Here is a 25,750-nt window from a genome sequence, read left to right on the forward strand (position 1 = left end):
CAAAACAAAAGAAGTCAGTCAGTCACTCAATAGTGTCTGACAGTGAACTTTAGAAAGTAAACGGGTTTTGTTGCATAATTTGAATACTATGACACTGCTGACGTTTACATTTCACAGATAGGACATACATGACATATTCATAATTCCTGCAAAGATCTACATAATTTGATGTTGGTCGCAAATGGGACATAGTACCTTTAAAGATTCTATGTCCCTTTTGCAGCCAACATCAATTTCTGTAGAACTTTGCAGGAATTATGAATATGGCATGTATGTCCTATATGTGAAATTTAAACGTTAGCAGTGTCCTAATATTCAAATTATGCAAGGAAAGCCGATTACTTGCTAGACTTCACTGTCAGACACTATTGAGTGACTGACTGGCCTTTTTCATCTTTGGTAATAACATACATAACATATGAGCTGTAAAGGGTACATGAAATTATAACCCACTTCCTGTAATGGCCAAAATTAAAGTGATTGAATCCTTGCGCAGCATAAAACGTACGACCATTCGGTACAATGGTCTGAAAAATCAAACTATTACTTACTGGCTCTATAGCTCCTAAGTCTATTCGACACTAATAGTCGTTATTTCCCCACTTAAAGACATTTTCAAGCCCCCTTTTAAAGGAAGTTCTAAATTAGTATTGTCTTTCAAATGCCGTTGGAATTTAACCTTTTCATTTGTTGGGCCTGCAAATCGGACATAGTAGTACCTTTAACGTATATACCGGAATGGGTTTTGCCGGGGAAGGGGCGGTAGGACGCCCCTGAATCTGCTACTGACATTACATCTCTGTAAAGAGCTGAGGCCTAAAAGAAATTATTTTTCTTTCAACTTCTCTTATAAATTAAAACGTTCAATGTTCACTATTGATGTGCGCCATCGCACTTTCCTGCACTACATACTACGACCAACACGTGACGATATCGCCGTCCATACCGTAGTGTTTTCCAAGCAAGTTCGCCAGAGTTTGCGGACGCGTTTGTTGGCACCAAAAGAAATGAACACGAAGACACCTTGCAGACCAATGACGATGATGAAGAGGTAATCCATGACGGCAACGTTGATCACTATAGCCAAGAACCCAAACAACCATCCGAAACCGAGAAGAGTTGAGATCTATTACAGGAAGAAAACGATAATGACAGGTAGTAAATTTGACAGAATTATTTTTTCATAATTATTTTGCATGTGTTAATATCATTTTGTCAGGTACCTTTTAATATACAATCTTCTTGCAGATATCCTTTCATTCTTTTACATGATTATGTCCACGGTGCACCAAATTGTTTATATATCAAGGCTTTGTGCTTTTGCTTATGTTTAACTTTTATGGATGATGACTGGAAGTGAATTGCACTGAGGTAAATAAAAAGTAAAAGATAGGATCTGATCTGGTTTTAGATGCCAGGCTTGTATCGTATATGCTTTGCAACAGTGATGACAACAACAACAAATATGAACAGTCTTTGTTTGGAGTAGCCGGTTGGATATATTCCCTATTCTTTTACTCTAAAAATTGTAAAATACACAGTGGCCGCGGAGCCTCTTCCAAAGAGGGGCACCAAAAATAAAAAGGCACTTTCTGGAAAAAAGTGGCACCTACAAAGGGAAATCTTTAAGCGAAAATATACAATTTTTATTTCGTATTCTGTTCTAAATTACAACGAAATTTTAGTTCACCTAACGGTTCAGGAATAAGATGGCTTTGCTCTCAGGTATAAACCTACCTTTATGTATATTTTCAGTTCAGTAGCCCACTGTTTCACGTGAGATTCTTGACCCTGTTGCAGCATCGATGTTGCTTTCTTTATAGAATGTACTCCATGTACCGTGATGATAAACAGGGCGACATTGGTAAGTAGGCATGCAGACATTGGGACGAAGAACATTATTATGTTAGCCCATTTTGTAAGCCAGCACTTCTTACGGTCGTACTCCAAGAAAAGACCATTCTCAAATCCACCAAACTGAAGTACTAGGGTGATCAATACGAACACGAGAGGAGTGCCCCATCCAACAAGGAGAAATGCAACCATCCTCCAGCCAAAAGAACTAGGTGAAAAGGTTTTCATCTTATGTGCCGCAAAGCTGCGACTCAAGTCCCACGCCAGGATGGTTGTCCACACGAATGAAGCCAGGAAGAAGAAATGGGACAACGCCGCAGAGAGTATGCAAGGTACAAACCACTTGGAAAGTGAAACGCGGATGTACTGAAGGAAGATTTGTCCAAGGAATAAAGCGATGATAAAATTCATTATGGATACACCCTGGCGATTCCGGAAGGCCGGAAAAGCAACGTAAGGAATGAATGTGGCAAAGAGGCACACCGATGATATGGCAAAGAGGATATTTTCGACAATCATCTGAGCCCTTTCGCCGATGGATATATTCTGATCAGGATAACAGATGCTTATCGAGCAATCAGGATGCATCAGAATGTTATCCTCACCATACCTCTGCCCCTGATACAAAATGTATGATTCATTCTCATCATGGATCCATTCAACCGAATCGTTGGACACCCTGAATGAAGCGCATGTTCGGAGAGCGACCTCTGTCCCACACATGATAAACTGATCCTCTGAAGAGACGTTAGCATTACTAATCTCTAAGCTAGTGATATTGCTCCACCATCTCGGTCGAATATAAGTTCCGTCAGAGAAGAAGATAAGAGACCCGTTGTTGATATCAGAAGGCATAAAATTCAAATAGTGTCCGATAAACATTTCTTCGGGACAATAATTTGAAATATTTCCATGTCTTTCGTCGAGATAGCAAGATTGACTAGCTGAAAGTCCGACCGTTGAGCATTGGTGAGGTCCAGGAGTTTGCATTAGTCGTAGGATGTCTTTCTGAATTGTATCCAGGGAAGGGTTTATGGCTTCGTTTAACAAGGTAAATGTCATGGTCTCATTATCGACAGAAGATGGAGATCTTTTTAGACAGGGTGGTGACTGCGTTGAACAAAGCACACTGTCTAGACACTCTTCTGCTCCATTAATTTGGGTGATCTGAAGATGTCTAAAGAAGCAAACGGGCCAGTCGGAAGGTAACAGCGTGCATGTGCCGTTTTCATTCTCTTCAAATCCATTTGGTGCAAATAATTCTTTTGTGGGCATGGGGGGCTCGTTGATTTCCAGAAAAATATCCGCGATACCAGGTTGTCCAGGTTCTCCTTCACATGACAATTCCGGCAGTCTTGTTGGACTCCCTGGACCACCTGGAATGCCTGGACCGGGCATTCCAGGCGGTCCAGGGGGTCCAGGTGGTCCAGGTGGTCCTGGGGGTCCTGATGGTTCAGATCTACAATTCCGTCCTGTATCGTCCGGTCCACGTTTACCATCCGGTCCGAGAACATGCAGCGCGTCCAGCCTAGGATAAAGACACCTGGCCAAAGGACCCCCATTGCAATAAGTACACACCGGATGCTTATTTACAATACCTCCACTAATGAATGGTTTGTAGTAATATCGGCATTCATGGGCTATCTCAGTACTCGTCCCGTTCGGACAACTTTCCACCATTTTTACAAGGCAGAGTCGAGGTGATGGGACAGTTTGGACATTAGAAATATACCGATCGGATCCATTGTTATTCACAGAAAAGTTAAATGGTGGTATGGGTATTTGCGTTGTGCATTCCAGTGCATGAGTATTGCTCCATGAGCACATGTCTGATGGACTGATTGTGATCAATGAGCTTCTGTCAAACCCATGGCAAGTAGCGCAGTCCGGGTTCTTAAAGTACAAGCCTCCGTGTGCGTAGAGAACGTCATCAGTCCCGTTCCCAGGAACATCCTCACAAATTCGTCTGACGCCCTCATCAAAGACCCACTCCAAGGGGCACCTTGAAATCATCCGGTAACCATGCTTCAGTTGTGGGTAGACTTGCGGGAGGAAGGAATCCACCACGCACTCCCACATATCAAGGTCAATTGGTTGTCCAGCAGTCTCGTTTGCTCGAGTCCCATTCAAGATTGGCAGAGGAAAGCCCGGACAGCAATCACCGAACAAGTGACACATATCGTCGCATTTGCATACAAGCGTTTCCTCGACACCAAAGCAAGACTCCCTGAAGCATTCGTCCATACGGTATTCATCAGTACTTTCTGTGATGAAAAAGTAATGAAAGGAAAATATCATTAGCTTATATTAGTGCAATCGATGGACTATTATGACAGGCCCATTATTTACACTTATAAAAATAAACAATCAGGATTATCTGAGTATAAGAAGTTCTTTAATCAATGGTCATGTCGGGTTCATTGGGGGACCTGTGCGCCAAAAACATGTTAAATCATAGATTTAAACCCATATCTTTTGTCGCTATGACATGTAACGATAATTCCTGTATAATGTTCAATTAACCTTAAACTCTACGGGGTGATCCGATATTTGCTCCGGACTTTCTTTCGTCAAAGGTATCGGTTTAGGTTTAAAGTTGCTATAGGGTTTTATGTTTGGATCAGGGAAAGGATTAGGTACAAGTATAGGCGTATTGTTGGGTCTAGGGTTGAACTTAAGTCGCAGGAGCAAGTGTCGCAAAAGCGATAGATAGAGACATTCAAACCTAATAAATCATCGATACTCCATTGACAGGATGAATTTTAATAGGCGCTCCTCTATTTTAACTTCACCCCCTGCATGTTGACGATGTATTACCTGAAACATTGCCAGAAGTCGAAGCGCTGATGTCCACCATAAATCCCTGTGCTGTGTCGATGGCATCGAAAGTAAAAACGAGCCACATCTCATTGTTGATGGAAACAACATCATCGGGAAGAGAAGGACCCGACAACTGCACCAGATTTGAGGTAAGGTCACTCACGTTGAGACCTGAACCAATGCGCAGGAAGCCAAGGCCGGATTGAAGATAAAAGGTGTGAAACTTGGCCACAACCTGGGAGACCTCTGGTCCAGAAACGAGCCACTGAACACTTCCATGGTTTGGATAATTCCCTGGGTAGTTTGGTGATACGATGGTCAAAGACTCGCCATAACTGATGGTGGCGACATTCCCATCGTTGCCAAGAACTGAATACAAGGATAAATACAAGCACAGATGATAATTTAGTTTTAGAAATTCTATCCGTTCCAAGTGATTTCGACTTGAATCATAAATAAAGCCCTCAATTTGTTTTACCCGATTCATCTTCAACCCACTCGTCCCATTAAAAGTTTGATTGTCCCTCAGCCTAGACTACGTACTTGGATTTTTTGATTGTTCTGATCTAGTTCAAGGCTCTTGACCTTAGTGCTTTGTTGCACTAACCATGTAGTTACTAACCTCTACACGATGGTAATTGATATTCCTTTTATCACTCGTTAGTAGTAAATAGATACTTTTATTTCAGCGATATGCGGGCATGATTTTGCATTGTAAAATCAAGGTTAAAATATATACTGTATGCAACTGTATTATACACGACCTTTAACATCGTCTAAGGGTATAGTATTTTATAATGAGGAAGGGTTGAGTTTATAAAGAAGCAGAACGTTCAAAGAATGAATGAATGAATGATATTTCCAAGAGATACTAACTAGGGTTCTTAGTAGTAACGGTAGTAGGAGTAGCAGTAGAAGCATTCTTGTAGTAGAAGTAGTAGTAGTAGGATATGATAGTGGGGGTGATAATAGAAAATTGAGTAGTGGCATTAGGAAGAATAGTAGCATAAGGAACAGTTGTAGTGGTAGTAGGAGTAGGATGAGATATGGTGGAACTAACTGATGAAAACAGTGATAAGTTAATAATGGGATACGGGACTGGATAGGTAGGCACTTATTTTTTTTTATTTGATAAGACGGAGACCATACAGCAAGCGATGACAAAAATCATGCAGCCACTATTTTATGGAACAACTCGTTTTTGTGAAACGAAATTTTCAAACGTGAATTATCATCAAAAGTGACCCCTAGATTTCTACATGTTTTGGTTGCATGAACAAGAGTTCAGTATAAATTCAGTGTCAATTCTGGGTTTCTTAATCCGTAGGGTGAAGACATGTGAAGACATTCAGTTTTGGTACTGTTGAGTATCAAAACATTTACTTGAGACCACTCTTTGACAGACCGCACACAATTTGATATTTCTATATAGTAACTTCAACATCACCAGTTTTCTTAAAATGCGACAGACTGAGGCGATGAAAGGATGTATCAGTATGCTCAAAATAAAATAAAAGATACTGGTACTTACCAATCCGACTCGTACTGTACTTCGCTGAGACAATGAGAACAAATCCTAATATGTAAATATGAATAATGATTCTGAGTATAGCAGATTCCATGTTGATTATGTTCCGTGCTTCTCCTTATAGACACAAAATCGTTTTAAGCTTTCAACCAAAGCCGAAAGCGGAATTTCATATTTTGTCGGTCACGTGAACATGACAGGAGACGCTAGAAATGTTATGGTAGGAATCAATGTATAGGATGAGAGATATAGGGTGGAGACGCGCTACTACTTAATGGCAGAATCGTATTTTGCACGCAGTTATTTTTCTTTTGAAGGGTGATATTGTTTATTTGTTGTCTACACGGATGAACTGGAAAAGAGACTGCAAATACTCAAAATATATTTATATATACTACAACAACTACTACTACCTCTACTACTACTAGTACTACCACCACTATTACTACTACTACTTCCACTACTGCTGTTACTACTACTACTACTATTACTACTACGACTATTACTAATACTACTACCACTACTACTACTACTACTACTACTACTACTACTACTACTACTACTACTACCACTACTACCACTACTACTACTACTACTACTACTACTACTACTACTACTACTACTACTACTACTACTATTACCACCACTACTACTACTAGTACTACTACTACTACTACTCCTACTACTACTGCTACTACTACTACTACTACTACTACTACTGCTACTACTACTAATACTAATACTGTTACTACTACTTCTACTACAAATAATAATATAATTAGTATTTTCTTCTTGAAACCACAGGATGGAGGATGAGAAATGGGACATGCCGGTTTCATGAATCCTTAGATAAATGTACTCAAGGCCAGGGATACCGACATTGCCGGTCATGTGGGCCTTACATGGGCTTAGACATCTTTAAGGTAATGCAAAGTTCTGGGAAATTTTGAAACTTGGATCTTAGTAATTCTTTAAAATTCTGACATATTTGGATGCCCCTATGGATTATAAGCACTAGAAAATTTAGCCACTAAAACACTTCTGCTTTCGGGAAATTGAATAATAAAAAATTTACCGGTGCTCCCGGTAAATTTCAAATATTTCAAATAGCGCCTAAGGCCATTCCTTAGCTGCGACCATGACAATCTCAGAATATGCAGTTCTGATACTTAATTTCCTAACGGAAATAGCAAATCGGTCGATCGTAGTCAAGAAACAGTCTTGAGAGGGCGCTATACAACACAAAGAGTTTATTATTTACAATCAGAGGCGGTGGAGCGACTTCCAAAGTGGGGGGGGGGGGGGGGGGCACCAACAAAAAAGGGCACTTTCTGGGGAAATAGGGCACCTACAAAGGGAAATCTCAAAGCAAAAATAAACAGTTTTTAGACATTGGTATATACCCCTAAAATTTGATTACATTATCAGGGATGATTTCAATATTTGTTTCTCTTTATACATCGTATAAAATATTGCTTTTTAAAGCATCATGCCTTATAGTTGGGTGTGATGGTCGAACAAATGATTTGCGAGCGAGGAAAAATATAAGATTTGTGAGGTCACAGTGCGAAAACTACATCTTATAAAGAGGAAAAAACCAACCCTCATCGGGTTATAAATAAGCACATTTTCATAACAGCAAACTGAAAAGACCTTTGATAAGTAACATAATTATAACATCTATAAATGTGAGCGAGCGTAGCGAGCGAGCTTTGGGAGATATTGCTCTTAATCGCTTGAAATTAGGGGCACGTTTAATGATGAGAGGAAAGGGGGACACTTATCGAAGGGATAAGACACTTTAATATTAAAAAATAAAAGGAGCACGTGTCAAAGTACAAAGGGTTATTATCAGAGGTGAAAATGGGGCACTCACCAGGGATGAAAAGGCACTTATCAGAATGGAAATTGAGCATTTGTCGACGGAAAAGAGGCAACTATCAGATTTTGATAGGGGCATTTATGAAAAAGGGATAGGTTCCTCATAAGAAAGGAAAAGGGACACGTATCAATGTTAAAAAAGGTTAATTATCAACTTGAATGGTGAAAAGGGGCACTTATCGCACCTGAAAAGGGGCAAACACCATATATGAAAGAGGCACTTATGAGAATGAAAAAGGGGCACTAATATTAAAGGGAAATGTGCATTTGTTGAAAGAAACGGAGCACCGTTCAGATTTTGATAGGGGCATTTATTGGAGGTGAAAGGGGACTTTTATGAAAAGCGGAAATTATGAAGGAAAAAGAGCATTTATTAGGAAGGAAAAGGGGCACGTGTCAAAATAAAAGGGAGTGTTATTAGAGATGAAAAGAGCACTTATCAGGAGGAAAAGGGGGCACTTGTCAAAATAAAACGATTGTCTCTCAGAATTGAGTAGGGTCATTTACCAGACATGAAAAGGAGCACTAGTAGGAGAATGAAAAATGACTATTTTCGTACGTGAAAAGGGGCATTTATGAAAAGGCGAAGGGCTCTTTGTTAAATGGGGGCACTTATCATATGGAAAAGGGGCATTTATTAGAAAGGAAAGGGGCACATGTGAAAATATAAGGTGCGCTTATCCGAGTTAAAAAGAGGTAGTTATTAAAAGGGAAAGGGGCACTTCTTACAAAGGAAAAGGGGCAATTGTCAAAGTAAAAGGGGCACCTGTAAGATTTGAATAGGGCAATTATCAGAGGTGAAGGAGGCGCTTAACAAAAGTGAAAAGGGGCGCTTCTCGTATCCGAAAAGAGGCACTTACTAGAGATTAAAAAGGGCACTTATGAGAATGGAAAATAGACACGTATTGCAAAGGAAACTGGGAACTTGTCTGGGAAAAGAGGTACGTGTCAAAATAAAAGGGGGACATATCAGAGGTGGAAAGAAGAGGGGGCACTTTAAAAAATTAACAGGGGCACATATCAAAGTAATAGGGGCACTTTTTGTGTAAAAAAAGGCGCTTCTTACAAAGTTAAAGGGGCACTTTTCCCATGGAAAAAGGGGCACTTTGGGGGTACTTGAAAAAGTGGGGGGGGGGGGGGGGCACTGTGCCCCCTGCCCCCCGGGTCCGCCGCCTCTGTTTACAATTTCATCACTTTAGACTCGATTTCAACCGCGACAACGATCATTGGATATTGTTAATATCGCATATGCGTCCAATATGTTTATTTGAACCAAATTCATGACCCTATACCAAAAACTTTGTTAACGACATTCATCACAATCCCGTGATATATGCCAACGTCGGTAATTCCCATGAATGTTTAAACGTCATAGTTTGTGTTTATTTATCAGCCAGAAATATCAAACCACAGTCTGTTAAAACATGAGACACTTTATAAGTAACTTTCCAAACCAAAAGGTCTTGGTTCATAAAATAACACACCAAATAGGCAGTGGCGGATCCAGGGGGGGGGGGGGGCCGAAACGGCCGCGGCCCCCCCTATTGGCGGAGCAAAAAAAAGGAAAAAAAAAGAGGAAGAAAAGAAGAGAAAAAAGAAAGGAGAAGAGAAGAAGAAAAGGAGAAGAGAAAAAAAAGAGAAGAGAAAAGAAAGAAGAGAAAAGAAAGAAGAGAAAAGAAACAGAGAGAGAGAAACAAAAGGAGAAAAGAAAAAGAAGAAAGCCCCCCCCCTCGCTTGTGCTTGTATTTGAACTCATGTTGGTAGTAATCATGGACAGGGGCGGCAATCTTGGGCCCGATAGGGAGACACGTCCCCCAGGAAATTTAGAAATATAGCGGAAAGAACGTACATATTGGGCTTAGGGATTTTCTAAAATGCTTAATTTAAGCATTCAACATTGCAAAATCTCGCTCGGTCGCTACGCCCCGGCCCTCGCCCGATAACACAAAACTTCTTTCATTTCTACATTATTGCTTCTATCACAATCATAATTGTTTCATTTTCCCTTTAAAGCAGGCGCGTAGCCAGGGGCGGTAGGGGCAGTGGAGGACATAGGACGAAAAAGGAGCAGACAAAGAAACATTTTTGAAAATTCTGACAAGTTGAGAACGGTACAACGAAGCGTCTTCTTTCTCTAATAATTTTATGAAACATCAAAGCTACCACGCTTCGCGCGGGAGGGGAAAAACTGCATTCAAACAAGGATTAAGAGTCGAGAATGGAACAACGAATTGTCTTCTTTTCCTTAATAATTTAATGAAACGTCAAAGCTTCCGCGCTTCGCGCGATGGGGGGGGGGGGGGGGGACAAGGATTAAAGAGTCGAGAACGGTGCAACGAATAGTTTTCATTCTCTAATGATTTAATGAAACCTTAAGCTTCTGCGCTTGGCGCGGGAGGGGAGAAACTGAATTCAGAGAAGGATTAAGAGTCGAGAATGGAACAACGAATTATCTTCTTTCTCTGATAATTTCATTAAACTATGAAAGTTCAAGCTTCAAGGGGGGGGGGGGGGACTGAATTCATTAAACTATGAAAAATCAAAGCTTCCGCGCTTCGGCGGGAGAGGGAAAACTAAATTCAGACAAGGAATACGAGTCGAGAATGTTTCAACAAATCATCTTCTTTCTCTAATAATTACTGAAAGGTCAAAGCTTCCGCGTTTTGCGCGGGAGGTGGGAGGAACTGAATTCAGACAATTAGGAGTAGAGAATGGTACAACGAATCATCTTATTTCTCTAATAATGTCATTAAACTATGAAAGTTCAAAGCTTCCGCGCTTCGCGCGGGAGAGGGAAAACTGAGTTCAGACAAGGATTAAGAGTCAAAAATGGTACAACGAATCGTCTTCTTTCTCTAATAATTTAATGAAACGTTAAGCGTCTGCACTTTGCGCGGGAGAGGGGAAAATGAATTCAGAGAAGGATTAAGAGTCGAGAATGGTACAACGAATCATCTTCTTTTTCTAATAATTTCATTAAACTATGAAAGTTCAAAGCTTCCGCGCTTCGCGCGGGAAGGGGGAAACTGAATTCAGACTACGAGTCGAGAATGTTTCAACAAATCATCTTCTTTCTCTAATAATTAATGAACGGTAAAAGCTTCCGCGCTTTGCGCGGGAGGGAGGAACTGAATTCAGAGAAAGATTAAGAGTCGAGAATGGAACAACAAATCCTCTTCTTTCTCTAATAATTAATGAAAGGTCAAAGCTTCCGCGTTTTGCGCGGGAGGGGGGGGGGGAGGAACTGAATTCAGACAATTAGGATTAAGAGTCGAGAATGGTTCAACGAATCCTCTTCTTTCTCTAATAATTTCCTGAAACATCAAAGCTTCTGCGCTTCGTGCGTAATGGGTGGTGGTAGGGGGGGGGGGCAGCGACCTGCCCGAATATGAATTTTGATATCTTTTCTCGTTTATTTTGGTGATAAATAACACTTTCACAAAATACATATTATGCTCAATTTTTTTCTCGCTCGCTTCGCTCACTAACCGAATTGTGAAACAAAAAAAAAAACCTTTTCGGGCAAGATGGCTATAGCCCCCCTTCCCCCGATGAAAATGTCAAAAATTGGGTATGGTGCTTCTTATATGACCTTGTCAGTATTGGTATGTTGAGTTGAAAAAACGGTCTGCGCAATTTTAGGTCAGCGAGCTCTTCTGGTGCGGCCCGCGGGGCAATAGGGCAAAACATTTCCACACAGCTATCTCTATTTCCATAATTTGTTTTCATCATTCACAACATATTGACTCGTTACTTGGTTGATGCAAAACTCCTCAAATTCCCTCTCATTTTACATTACATTAACGACATTAACATCACACGCCGTGTTAATTTCAATTTGTAATTTCCGCACGTAGTATTAACGTTTGTAAATATATAAATATTGTGAATCTAGAAATATGTTTGAAATGCCATGTACTTACAACCCTTTTCTCCCGCCGTTGAATTTTCTCATGAATCTTAATCGTAAACTGGATAGTCCCCTACCCTTTACACCGCGTTCAATGAGAGTACAGTGTACAACTAACAATTTTTAAAATTTTAAATTATGTGTTTATTAAGAAATCAAATCATAAAATATACACATTTTCCAAGGAACTACAAATGTTGTTTTTACAAAAAAATATATAAATATTGTGAATCTAGAATATGTTTGAAATGACATGTACTTACAACCCTTTTCTCCCGCCGTTGAATTTTCTCATGAATCTTAATCGTAAACTGGATAGTCCCCTTCCCTTTACACCGCGTTCAATGAGAGTACAGTGTACAACTAACAATTTTTTAAATTATGTGTTTATTAAGAAATCCAATCATAAAATATACACATTTTCCAAGGAAATACAAATGTTGTGTACAAAAAAAAAAAATAAAACAAATAATGACAAATTAAGATATTTACAAACGATAGAGATGATCTGAAGAAGAAAAAAAAAGGCAGAGTACACGTAATAGAAATAATCAGAATTATAACAATTACAAGTACAAAAGCAAGAACCTCGAGATAGCATTGGATCAGAATCTGAAAATTTCGTTGGGCCCAAAATGAAGAAAAATAGGAATAAGATACAATGGAAACTCCAGACCACCAACAGGTTGGAGGAGCAAAGTCGAGGAATGAGACGATCTGCTATACTCCCCCCCCCCCACACACCTCTCAACACTCTCACACTAACACTCAAACACACAACCGCCCCTCCCCCAACTACAACTAACAAAGTTAGGATATTCTTTCTGCTGTGTCCTTTGATTTTGTTTGAAATAACAACCAACATGGCATCGACTTCGAGACCTGCGAAGGAAAGGGAATTGTTTGATGAAAGCAGAAACTTCAAATCAGATTGGTCTCTGAAGTATTTCCTTGAATGCCACTTTGCCTCATTTGTCACCAGTAAGCCTAATGGTGTTGTTTGCTTGTTTGTTTTTGCAAAATTGCAGGTGTGTACACGTATTGCATGAGTGTGTGTTTGGCGGGGGGGGGGGGGGGGAGGGGGAGGGGGGAGAAGACTACCTACGGCCCACCAAGTTATGCCAATCGTTAGCTGTGGCCCGCGAGCTTTATAAGGTTGGCTACCCTAGATGGTACTATGCTTGAATCGATTATGTTTAAAACATGATTGTAACTACTACTATCAATAGAGGCATTTTCAAAAGCCTTTGTGCATCACCCATTGAAATGTGCCAAAATCACAATGACGTAATTCGAACGTGACTTCGATGGGATATACAATAGGGTATTGAAAGTCCCCTTGAGTTGATTTTTTCTAAAAATAGTTGCAATCGTGTTATATAGCAATATAAATTAGGTATTATTTCAGACAGAAAGTAAGACAATTCCAAACTTCAGGGAAAAAATACTCTAAATAAAGAGCTATCCTTGATTTAAGTATATTTTAAAGGACGTAACGATAATAATAGTAATAGGTGGGCAAGAAGGCCTTGACATAAAATGATATACAACGTGAAACAAGCCAAAATAGCCAATTTAATACAGCAAACAAATTAATTTATTACCAAGGAAATGACACGATAGTCCCTTTAAAATATTGAGGTCATTAAACGGGGTCCTTGAACGAGGTCACTCGAGCGAGGCAGCATGAACAATCATGAGACAGTAATGTATACAATATTAGGGACTTTTAGATTCGCACGTCTTGTTAATGCACTGCCGTGAATGGACGTCACACGTATCAGTCCACGAAAATCTAAAAGTCCCTAATATGTAGGCCGTAGCCCAGACACAATCCAGTTTGCAAGATGCATTCAAAACCATGCACGTCTGCTCCCAGAGAGCTCCAAGGCACGCAAACGCATTCACCTGCGCCACGCCCCCGCATTATCACCTGCATGAACCAGCTTGTACAGCAGCAGCCGTTGCCAGGCCGGACAAGCACCATGGCTTGTCCGACCTAGCAATGACCGATTAATGCAGACGACCCCAGCAAGAAAAATAAGGACCCGGTTGGATAGTCCATTCCACAGCCATTAACCTAAAGGCTCTGTTCGTCCATGGAGTCCAACTGCTAAATGTTTAAACTTTAACAGATAGGACATGACATATTCATAATTCCTACAAAGTTCTACAGAATATAGTAACGCTGCCGTCCGTGCGTACTTCCGATTGTCCATCCGTAACAAATCTGGTTTCCATTTGATAACTTTAGTAATGTTTGACGGATTTCGATGAAATATGATATGAAGGTACATGGTATCAAAACACAGCCCAAGTTCGATTTTGGAGTATGTAGATCAAAGGTAAAAGGTCATAGCTCATTAAATATGCGAAAAATTTGGTTTCCGTTCGATAACTTTAGTAACATTTGAAGGATTTTAACAAAATTTGATAGAAAGGTACATGATATCAAAACACAGCCTAAGTTCGATTTCAGAGTATGCAGGTCAAAGTTCAAAGGTAAGTAATCCCGTTTACCTTCTAAACGTCACTGTCATACACTATTGAGCGACTGACAGACAACTCTTTTTCTTTGATAATAAAATACATAAAATGAGCTGTAATAGGTACAAGAGCATTTGTCAACATTAATAACCCACTTTTTGTAGGCCTAATGGCCAGAATTAAACTGATTGAATCTTTGTGCAGCACAAAACGTACAACCATTCGGTAAAAGGGTCTAAAAATCAGACTATTACTTAGGTGATTGCAATCACTTAAGTCGATTCGACAATAAATGGTCGTTTTTTTCCCACTAAAAGCCATTTTCAAGCCCTTTCTTTTTTGGGAAGTTCTAAATTAGTATTGTCTTTCAAATGCCTTTTGAATTTAACCTTTTAATTTGTTTAGCCTGCAAATGGGACATATATATAGTACCTTAACTATTTTACGGATTTTAATGTAATTTGATATGAAAGTAAACGATTACAAAACACAGCCTAAGCTCGATTTCAGAATATGTAGGTCAAAGGTCAAAGGTTATAGATTATTGAATATGCGAAATACCTAATTAAATATGCCTAGTAATATAATAGTATAGTCTATATAATGGAGGTAATGTAACTTGTTCTGACGTATGTAGGCCATTTGCACTCGGCGAGGGGATGCTACGCTTTGCATTAACTTGTTATTATTCTTTTGCAATTAATTTATATTGACCTTTCTTAACGATCAGTTTACAAAGTTTGCACAAAATCAGGAACTGTATACATTGTAGGCAGCATTCTTTCAAACGTGCTTCAAACTTCCATCCTAAACCGCAACAAGCTTGACCACACATACACCGATACAACAATACAACTCCACAGAACAGACTTAGTGAAAAGTCCATTTTTGTTTTGTTCCAAAGGTATGTTTTTCATGATTTTTGTTGAATAGGGTTAGGGTTTCTGGTTTGTGCCAAGTTTGTCGCTCAGAGCCATGCCTGTTTATTCTCTACACAGTGAGGATAATGGTTTGCCACAGCTCAAATCAATTGTACAATTCCAAGCATTACAAGCATTACACGCATTACAAGCATTGGTTGAGGGCACATTCAACTAGGCATTGTCAATAGGTTTGACAAACAGGTCCACATGAGGTCTAGTCAAATATAAAAGTATTATTTCTGCCACATTAACTCACTTTCGGCGTCACAAGCCAAATAGTCAATCTCTCTATGATACTATGACCCTCGTTTCTGAAGAGACCACTCCAAAAACAACATTAGGATTTCTTTTGATCTTCTAGATATCTTGCAGGCCAGGAATTGCCCAACTAACCACATTTGATTTAAATTATAGATGTGATCATAGACGAATTCCTCTTCCAAGACCTAACACATATTCCCTTCAGCATAGTCCATTATACCATGCATCAAAGCTGTTTAATACCTTGCCCAAGGATCTCAGAATTATAAATGTTGTTAAATCTTACAGTATATAGATCAGTAAAATTAAAGAAATTGGCTCACTTCTTTCATCTCGTGGATATTTAATGTTTTTATATTCTTTTTATCTCTCTTTTGTCTCTATGAATCGATTTTGTACTTAAATGTCTAAAAAAAAATGTCTTTAAATATGTTCATGTATTATAACTTGCAAAAAGGTATATTTGTTTGTAAATTGTATTGTCATTGTTTCATATTCTATTGTTTAAATTTGATGTAATCACGGCCTCGCTGAAAAATAGCATTTGCTGAATGCGGGCACAAATATTGTATTTGTTTTTAACCGTGCATAAATAAAATATACCATACCATACCATACCATATAGATATTGTTGTCCATGTAAGTGTACTATAGCTTTAAGGTCCACAAGCAGTTAGAGCTTACAATCTGTAAAAATATACTCTCATTTTTTGGGGGGTGTTTACACAAGGAAAAACATCTTGAAATATCCTAAAACCATCCACATCAGTAAAACTTCAACAAGGATATTGTTGGGATCCAAATCATACATACCTTCTGAATGTTACTTTTCTAAAGTTACCGCATGTAATCTATCTTCATGCTTAGAACTCGATGACCAACATTTAACTTGAGTGCAGAAACTAATATCAATTGTTAATTATCAAACTGTAATTATCTGACATTCGAACAGATATAGCTATATATCTATTTAAGGAGCCGGTTGATTGCATCATCTCTCCATTTCACTCCATCTTCTTCCATTCTGGTGCACTCTTGAAGTTTCAGTCCACTCCATGTACTTTACATTCTCTTCCAAGTTGATTCTGGGTCTCCCTCTTGGTCTAGTTCCTTCCACTCTTCCCTCCAACACATCCCTTAAGAGGCTTTAGTGCCTTTTAACATGACCAAAGTATTTGACTTTTCTCTCCTTAAAGGTAATACAAAGTTTTGGTATGAGGTCATGGATTTGGTTCAAATGAACATATTGGAAGTATATGCGATCCTACAATATTCAGTGATCGTTGTCGCGGTTGAAATTCAGTCTAAAGTTAAGAAATCGTATATAATTAACTCTTTATGTTGTATAGTTCACTCTCTAGGTCAAGATATTCATTAAGCTATACAACGTTATTTCTTTACTAAATTCGACCGATTAGCTATTCCAGTTTGGAATTATATATCACAACTACATATTCTGAGATTCCATGGTCGCAGCTACCATTGTACGGCCGTAGGTGCTATTTGAAATTCATCAAAATTTACCGGGAGCACCGGTAAATTTTTATATTCAATTTTTCTCGATAGCTGAAGTGTTTTGTGGCTAAATTTTCGAGTGCTTATAATACAGTGGCATCCAAATATATCAAAATTGTTAAGAATCACTATCCACCCAATTTTCAAAATTTCCCCAAACTTTGTATTAGTACAGCGGATAAGCTCCCATATATTGAAGAATTGTGCACTTTTTTGAGAAAAGCATGAAACTTCTAGCATAGTTAGTTTAGACCATAAGATTTATTTTCAGATGTGGAGGGAAGTCAGATTTGACCTCTGGTGACCCTGAGAGGTCAAATCCAAAATGTCCGCCTGTCCGCATGGTCTAATGTACTAACACGCTTAACTTTTGAACCAAATAGTCCAGAAAAAAACGTTTAAGGTGTCATTTCCAACTAACCTGGGGATGCCAATTCATTTGGTAATACTTTTGAGATTGCCTGAACTCAGGGTTTTGCATTTAGGTCAAGGTCAACATTGACTAAAAAATAGCATGTTTTGAATGGTTACAAAAAGTTTCCCATTTATTTGTCATTTGTTCTCCCCTGTGTTCTCAAATTTCATTAGGAATGATTCCCATGCATAGTCCCCCACCTTAATCCCTTTCAGTTAGTTTATTTCATATTTTGATTTGACCTCTAATGACCCTTAGAGGTCAGATTGAAAATGGCCGCCAGTCCGTCGCATGTTCTAATAATTGTACAAACACGCTTAGTACTTAAACCAAATAGTCCAGAAAAACGTTTAAGGTGTCATTTCCAACTAACTTGGGGATGCCAATTCATTTGGTAATACTTTTGAGATCGCCTGAACTCAGGGTTTTGCATTTAGGTCAAGGTCAAGGTCAAAATTGACTAAAAAATAGCATGTTTTGAATGGTTACAATAAGTTCTCCCATTTATTTGCCATTTGTTCTCCCCTGTGTTCTCAAATTTCTTTGGGAATGGTTCCCCTGCATAGTCCCCTACCTTAATCCCTTTCAGTTAGTTTATTTCACATATTGATTCGACCTCTGATGACCCTTAGAGGTCAGATTAAAAATGGCCGGCAGTCCGTCGCATGGTCTAATAATTGTACAAACACGCTTAACTCTTAAACCAAATAGTCCAGAAAAACGTTTAAGGTGTCATTTCCAACTAACTTGGGGATACCAATTCATTTGTTAATACTTTTGAGTACGCCAGAACTCAGGGCTTTGCATTAAGTCAAGGTCAAGGTCAAAATTGACTATTTTTGTTGTTGAATGTTTACAAACAATTTTCCCATTTATTTGTCCCCCTATGTCCTCAAATTTCTTTAGGAGTGGTTCCCCTGCATAGTCTCTATCGTAATTTCTGTCAGTTGTTTATTTCACTAATAATAGCACCAAACTATTTTTTGTCTTGCCTGACCATATGCATAGCATGGTCAGTGGGCAGCTAGGCAGTATACGGCAAAAACCTCAATTCAAGTCAGGAAAACTACTCCTTTCCATTACTGCTCAATAGTACTGGTAAGATGTTCTTTATTAAGTTACTTTGTGTTTTATTTGGTTCTAAGTAATTTAAAGGATCACTACAGAGTTTGAAGAACAGGACCTAAAGCAAACTAACGGTTCTGCTAACACTAGACAACATCACCATGACCAGCAACCTGGAGTGCAGGTCATTGGCACAAGCGATCATATCATGGACACCCATTTGGCTGAAACGGGGAGAAGGATTGGGACCATAGGTGAGGAGTAGTACACAAAGTTTGTGACAGAAAGGCTAGAGCAGTGTACGACGCCTGTCACACAAACACTTCATACGAACAAGTTGCCATTTTTCAGTAGGCAGCCAGCGAAGTTTCTGTTAAAACAGAATGCACAGCTTGCAGCACTTAAGAGTGACCGTGGTCTCTTTGAGGATGTACATATCGTGTCAGACAAGGGATGGACATATGGACAATTTCTTCTCTCATGAAAACCAGGCAGCCCCGCCAGCTTTGTTAACTGGAGGAAAATGCGGTTTGGAGTTAAAGCAGATCTACTTCGCTGCCTGGAATCAAATCTGCTCGAAAACAATAGTGCACCTGTGGCCCAAGCAATATTTATTTATGGTGAAGCTGTGGTTCAAATGCTTAACCCTGGAACATCAAGAACATTTCAAGAGTACGGAGAAAGAGTGTTTGCCCCATACATCTTTGCTCAAAAAGAGAAAAGCATCCGAATCGACCTTGGCTAGGGTGTATACTGAAAGCCTTAATAAGGCAGGAAAGGGGAAAGGACACCAGGAAAGGGTGGCTCCTTCTACTGTGCTGCCAGAAAGCTGGAAGGACTTCCTTCGAGTCAATGAGAACAAAACCGAATTGTTTGATTTCATGTCATGCGAAGTCGTTCATCTTCCTCTACCACAGGGCAATGAACTATATAATATGCAACAGATGGAAGTGCAGTACTCTGCTCTCCTGCTGAGTCACACTTGGCAGGCCTTGTCCCAGTGGGTGTAAAAGGGTAACCATACGTACTGTTGGTACTGATGCGGTTGAACTGGCCGTGGCTTCATTCAGCAAGACAGCTCCTGATGCTGTGGATCGCTTTTGGTGTCAGATCAAGCTTTCGGTACATAGCTTTTCATAAAATCATGATGGTTGCCACCATGAGTCCGACACAATGTATGACTCTCCCATCTTTCATGCGTTCACCGGGTGTCACACTGTTTTTGAATTCAGAGGAAAAACTTAGAAGTCTTTCCCAGAGGTGAATGATTCCTTCAGTGAACTCCTGTGCATGCCTAGGGAGGTCAGTGAAGGATCAATGTTTTTTTTATTTTTTTTAAAATAATTTTTTCCCCCTTCCACAGGGTTCTTTATTTTCAAAACAAATATCATCATATACAGAACATCCATATATCATATACAAATAAGTAAAGAAATAATTTCCATACGTAATGGCTTGACACAGATAATAATCATCACGGCCAAAAACTTTTGTGGCAGATAAAAACAAACATTTATGACAAAATTAGTACTTTAAATGTATAATTAAAAAAAAAATACCAAACATAAAATACATGATCATGTTTATGTTAGCACATTTCTCAAAACACTCTCTAAATATTTTCTAAAGTGAAACCATTTCTTTTTTAGTTTATTCTCTCTGAGATTTGTTTGGTATATATATATATTTTTCCATTTCATAATAACGTTTTACAGCTGATAAAATTATATCAAATGATCTGGTAGTTGATTTCGTAATTTAGCTGAAAATATTTCTTGTCTTACAACCATCAGAACACAGTTGAGTGCATTATTATTGCTACCGCAAAATCCAAACAATTTATTTTGATTTGTAAATTTGATCCTTTCCCCTGTATTACGAAATATCCAGAACTCTAACTTCGACCATACTTCATTAGAATAGTTACAAAATCAAAAAACATGTATGATAGTTTCATCATTGTTACTACAAAAAGTACACTTCTTGTCAGCCACTACACCAAATCTTAACAAACTGGCTTTATATATAATATTCTATTTAAAATCTTGATTTGAAACCACCTCATGTTGATATCTATTGTTGACTGAAATGGAATTTGACAGTACGAACCCCAAAGTACATCTTGAAAATCTAAAAAACTTTTCCACTTTGTAAGGGCTTTACATTCTTTTACTTTGTTTTTTTAGCAAAGACTGATAAATATGCGAACAACCAACATTTGTTTTCACCACAAGGTGCACGGCTTCGGGAATGATAGGTGCTAAGGCCTTACTAGGAGCTACATGTGTAGTCATTTTAAAACCTGACCGAATTGCATTACAAAGACCATAGTACTGGAGGAAATTTGTTTGTATGTCAAATCTCCGTTGAAACTCAAAATATGAACAAAAAGAACCATCTATTTTTAGGATGTCATTCACAAAACGTATTCCTCGTAAATTCCAAGCCCCCCAAAATACCACTTTGTCATTTATTTTAATGTGGGGGTTATTCCAGAGAGGTTGACTTGCAATGTCGTCAATAAGAAGTTCGACCAAGTCTGACCAAGCGAAAAGGACCTCTTTCCAAAATGGATTTGGAGTCAAGTCTGCTAATTTACTAAAATAATGTGAGCCCATATACAGGTGAAAAAAATAGGTTTGGGGCAAGAATGAATTGAACATGTGAAAAGTGAAACTTTCTATCTGAGAATTAGTTACAAATCTTCTAATCCATGATATTTTCAGGGATTTTGCATGAATGTAAATATCAATCATCTTAACCCCACCTTTATTATACAGTTGACACTTTTGTTCTCTATTGATTTTATCAGGTTTGTTACCCCATATAAATGCATACAAAGAACGATTTATATCTTTCATAATTTGCGAATTCGGTTCTGGAAGTGAAAGCAACAAATAGTTCAATTTTGGCACCAACAAAGATTTGACTACAGTTATTCTTCCGAGGACAGTTAAGGTTCGTTTGGACCATGAAATAATTTGGCGTTTTATATCTTTAATTTTTTCAGTATAATTATGACTTACCATCTCTACTACGTTAACCGAAAAATCTATTCCTAAGTATCTCGAATAACCTTCTGATACCCAATTTAGTTTGTGCTCTGGCATTAGCTGTTTTTTGCAGGCTCTATTTTTCCCAATCCATATCACATGAGTTTTTGTAATATTGATCTTTAGGTTTGACATTTCTTCAAAATCACCCAATATTTCAATGAGCTCTGTAAATCTTCTTTTGTACCGTTAAGTGTCAAAATGGTGTCATCTGCGTATTGTAGTAGTTTACTATTTTTCCCCTGTAGATGCAAGCCAATTAAATCATTGGAATGTCTAATCAAAATTCCTAATATTCGCTAACAAGTAAAAACAGGTATGGAGATAATGGGTCTCCTTGACGACACCCTTGTCCTATAGTAAATCTTTCTGTGCAAAAACCATTTACTGTGACACAAGAAGAAGCATTTTGATAAAATAGATTAATCCTTTTTTTCAGCGATGGCCCAAAATGAAAAAAAGTCAAGGACATTGATTAGAAACTTGTGTGATATACAATCGAAGGCCTTTTCAAAATCAATCATCAACAACATGCCTGGAATATCATTAAGTTCGGTATATAATAATATATCATAAAGTAAACGAATATTTTCTCCGATAAAACGGCCTTTCAAAAATCCTTTTTGATTTTCATGTATCAAGCGGGGCAATACTTGCTTTAATCGATTAGCTATGCACCCAGATGCTATTTTGTATATAACATTTAAAAGTGAAATAGGACGCCAATTCTTTAATAAATGTCGAGGCTTGTTTCCTTTAGGAATTAAAGTGATAATTCCTAATTTTTGTGACTGCGACAATTCTCCTGTAAAATAAGCAAAGTTCAAAGATCTGATAATGAACGTTTTAAGATATTGCCAAAAGAAACGAAAAAATTCAACGGTGAAGCCATCTTGCCCAGGGGATTTTTTTATTTTTCATACTTTTTAGCATTAAACAAACCTCACTTTCACTCAAAGGACCTTCTAATAATGTGGACAATTCTGGAGTTAACTTAGGAATATCTGGATAGTTTAATAATGTGTCTATATCTACCTCTTCAGTGTCTTTCGCCTTATATAGGTTTGAATAAAATTTAAAGATTTCGTTAGATATACCATCTTGTCCACTAATAACATCTCCATTTTCTGTTGACAATTGCCGTATTTCTTTATTTACTTTATTCTGTTTTTCCAAGTTTAAAAAATATTTTGATGACCTTTCTCCCAGCTCCATCCATTTGATTCTAGATCTCATGATAATTCCATCATTTACTTTTAAGCGATAGGTTTCAAGTTGTGACTTTTTGTCACTTAATTCTTTTAGTAATGCGGTCTTATCATTCGATGTCACTAGTCTTTGTTCCAGTACTTCGATATTTCTTTCCAGTTCCTTTTCCCGACTGATGTTTTGTTTCTTAATGAACGAGCCATAGGATATAGATTCACCCCGCAATAGCATTATCAAAGTTTCAAAAAATAATTGGTCATTGATAGACAATTCACAATTTCCAACTATGTTATCGTTTTCATCAAACTCTACCTCATCTTTTGCATAAAATGTAATTGTCTCTTTTATAGTTTTTATAATTTTTGACACAAAATTTTCATCTTTTAATAGAGAATTATTAAATTTCCAAATTCCTGGACCCCGTTTAATTTTATTTAAAGACACGCTAAGACGAACTAATGAGTGATCTGTTCGATAACCAGATAAAATATCAGATTTATGAACTAATGATAGTAATTCTGATGATATATAAAAAAAAGTTTAATCTACTTTGTTTAAAAGGGTTCGGCTGGCGCCACGTGTAATATTTTTTCACAAGATATCTAATTCTCCATGGGTCACATAGATCTAATTCGTCCTTCATATTTTTAACCTGCTGTCTCGCCCTAGGATTATTTACATGAACATAATTATGAGTATCAAGGGTCTGGTCCTGCACTAAATTCCAGTCTCCACAAATAACAACATGTGGATTTTCGAACTCTGTTATGATACGTTGTAAATCAGTATAAAAAGTTGGATTATCAGTGTTCGGGCCATATAAAGACGCCAGTGTAATGTCGTACTCATATAATGTCAAATCTAAAACTACTAAGTTTCCACCATTGTCTATTCTACTTTGATTAACTTTGACCGGAATAGTATCCTTAAACAAAATTGCTACTCCTCTAGAGCTGGATGTATGATAAGAGAAAAAACACCTGCCTCCCCATTTGCGACATATTTCTGTTTCTATGTCAGGAGTGAAATGAGTGTCTTGAATACAACATACATCATATTGTTTAGATTTCAAATATAACAAAACATCTTCTCTTTTCTTATCATTTGCTAGGCCGTGACAATTCATTGAAATAAAAGTAATGTCACCCTGCATCAGACGAGAGTACCGAGGCCAAAAAAGACGACGAACTACCTGTGGAAGATTTTTTCAATATAAATACAACTAACACACATACAAAAGCACAAACATCAAACACAAAGGTCGAGTAACGACACGACCGACAAGCCACGGGCAACAGCATTGTGACCAAAATAAATCCTCTCAAAACCCTTTGAAATACGAGAGCAACGATTTACATTAATTTACATAGCAGGGAGTGTAACAGAAAGAGAGATAGAGATAGATGGTGCAACATCTTAAGTTCAAGAGTTCAAGCAAGTACATTTCTATAAAGGCTTATTGAAATTTACAAAGGAAGACACCTGTTGAAGGTATGCGCATGGTTTCTTATGAGATCTACAGTGTACGTCTGAATACATTCTTTAGCGTTGCCAAGTCCTGCATCCAGAACTAAACTAAAAGTACTATTCTCCACTGCCAATGAACTAAATGAGTGTAATGTTGCTGTCTTGCAAGTGAAAAATATGACTTTTAGAATCCTCAGATCCTTAGAATCCTTCCCAAAAACGAATACCTCAGTCTTTTTTTTTTTTAAACATAAGAAAATTAAAAGATAAACAACAATTCAGAGACTGGAAGTATAATGAAATTTTACTTCTGACAACTTTGATTCATAATCTTTCCCTTTTTAGGGGTACTACAATAAGTGCAAAAAATGAAAACGTATCAAAATCAGAACATCCTCTGAACATAAAATTTGCTCTACCTTCCTTCTTTTATGGAGTACTACAATAAGTTACAAAATGAAAACGTATCAAAATCAGAACATCCTCTAAACATAAAATTTTCTCTACCTTCTTACTTTTAGAAGTACTACAATAAGTGAAAAAAAATGAAAACGTATAAAAATCAGAGCATCCTTTGAACATAACATTTTCTCTACCTTCCTTAATAGGAGTACTACAATAAGTACTACCTCTGAACATAAAATTTCCTCTACCTTCTTTCTTTTAGGAGTAGTACAATAAGTGAAAAAATGAAAACGTATCAAAATCAGAGCATCCTCTGAAAATGACATTTTCTATGGATATAAGGAAATTTAAGTTCAAATCAAAAGAATGTTTATGTTCATTACACTCTAAATATCTTAGACAGACAAAATCTAAATGCAAGGAATAATCTGCCTGATTTTCGAACTGTTTTACAGTTATATCCACATTCTCTCCTTTCATTATTTTACATACCAACATTCCCAACAAAATAGTGGGTAATTTACTTTTGGAAATAATACAAAATATCATGATGTACATCATGCATGGCTTTTCTTCATTGCCCAAAGAACTGCTTGAATCTTAATCTTAACATTCTTTACATTTTATTTGTCACTTTGGAGTGATACTAACTGAATATTTGATTCCTATATAAAAAAAGAAAGAAAATGTACCAAAGATAAATAAAAAAATCCTCAACATCTGTTGATATCTTAAGTCTTTTAGTCCTTCAACTTCAAGCCGATGTAGATGTAGACTTTTTTCCTTGGTCTGTCTCATTATCACAATCGATTCAGATAACGGGAATCTTGGTTGATTTCTTTCTTTTCTTTATCTGTAATACTAGTATTAGTAGTCACACTTTTCAAGTTTTCAATCGTTGAAGATAAATCGCTTTAGTAGTATTGACGGTATCAATACTAACTTCAATATCAACAA

The 25,750-nt window shown here is 37.8% G+C and overlaps 1 protein-coding gene across 1 annotated transcript; it reads right to left on the bottom strand.

The window, feature by feature from the left end:
* Positions 1-636: 636 nt before the first annotated feature.
* LOC105438311 lies at positions 637-5,164 on the bottom strand. The gene is made up of 3 exons (XM_030973705.1): positions 4,672-5,164; positions 1,738-4,118; positions 637-1,126 (listed from the first exon to the last, which is right to left on the bottom strand). The coding sequence occupies exons 1-3, from the start codon at positions 5,159-5,161 to the stop codon at positions 905-907; spliced, it is 3,093 nt and encodes a 1,030-aa protein (XP_030829565.1). The 5' UTR covers positions 5,162-5,164; the 3' UTR covers positions 637-904.
* Positions 5,165-25,750: the final 20,586 nt, after the last annotated feature.

This window comes from Strongylocentrotus purpuratus, unplaced genomic scaffold (assembly GCF_000002235.5).
Source record: "Strongylocentrotus purpuratus isolate Spur 01 unplaced genomic scaffold, Spur_5.0 spur5_scaffold_7, whole genome shotgun sequence".
NCBI lineage: Eukaryota > Metazoa > Echinodermata > Echinoidea > Camarodonta > Strongylocentrotidae > Strongylocentrotus > Strongylocentrotus purpuratus.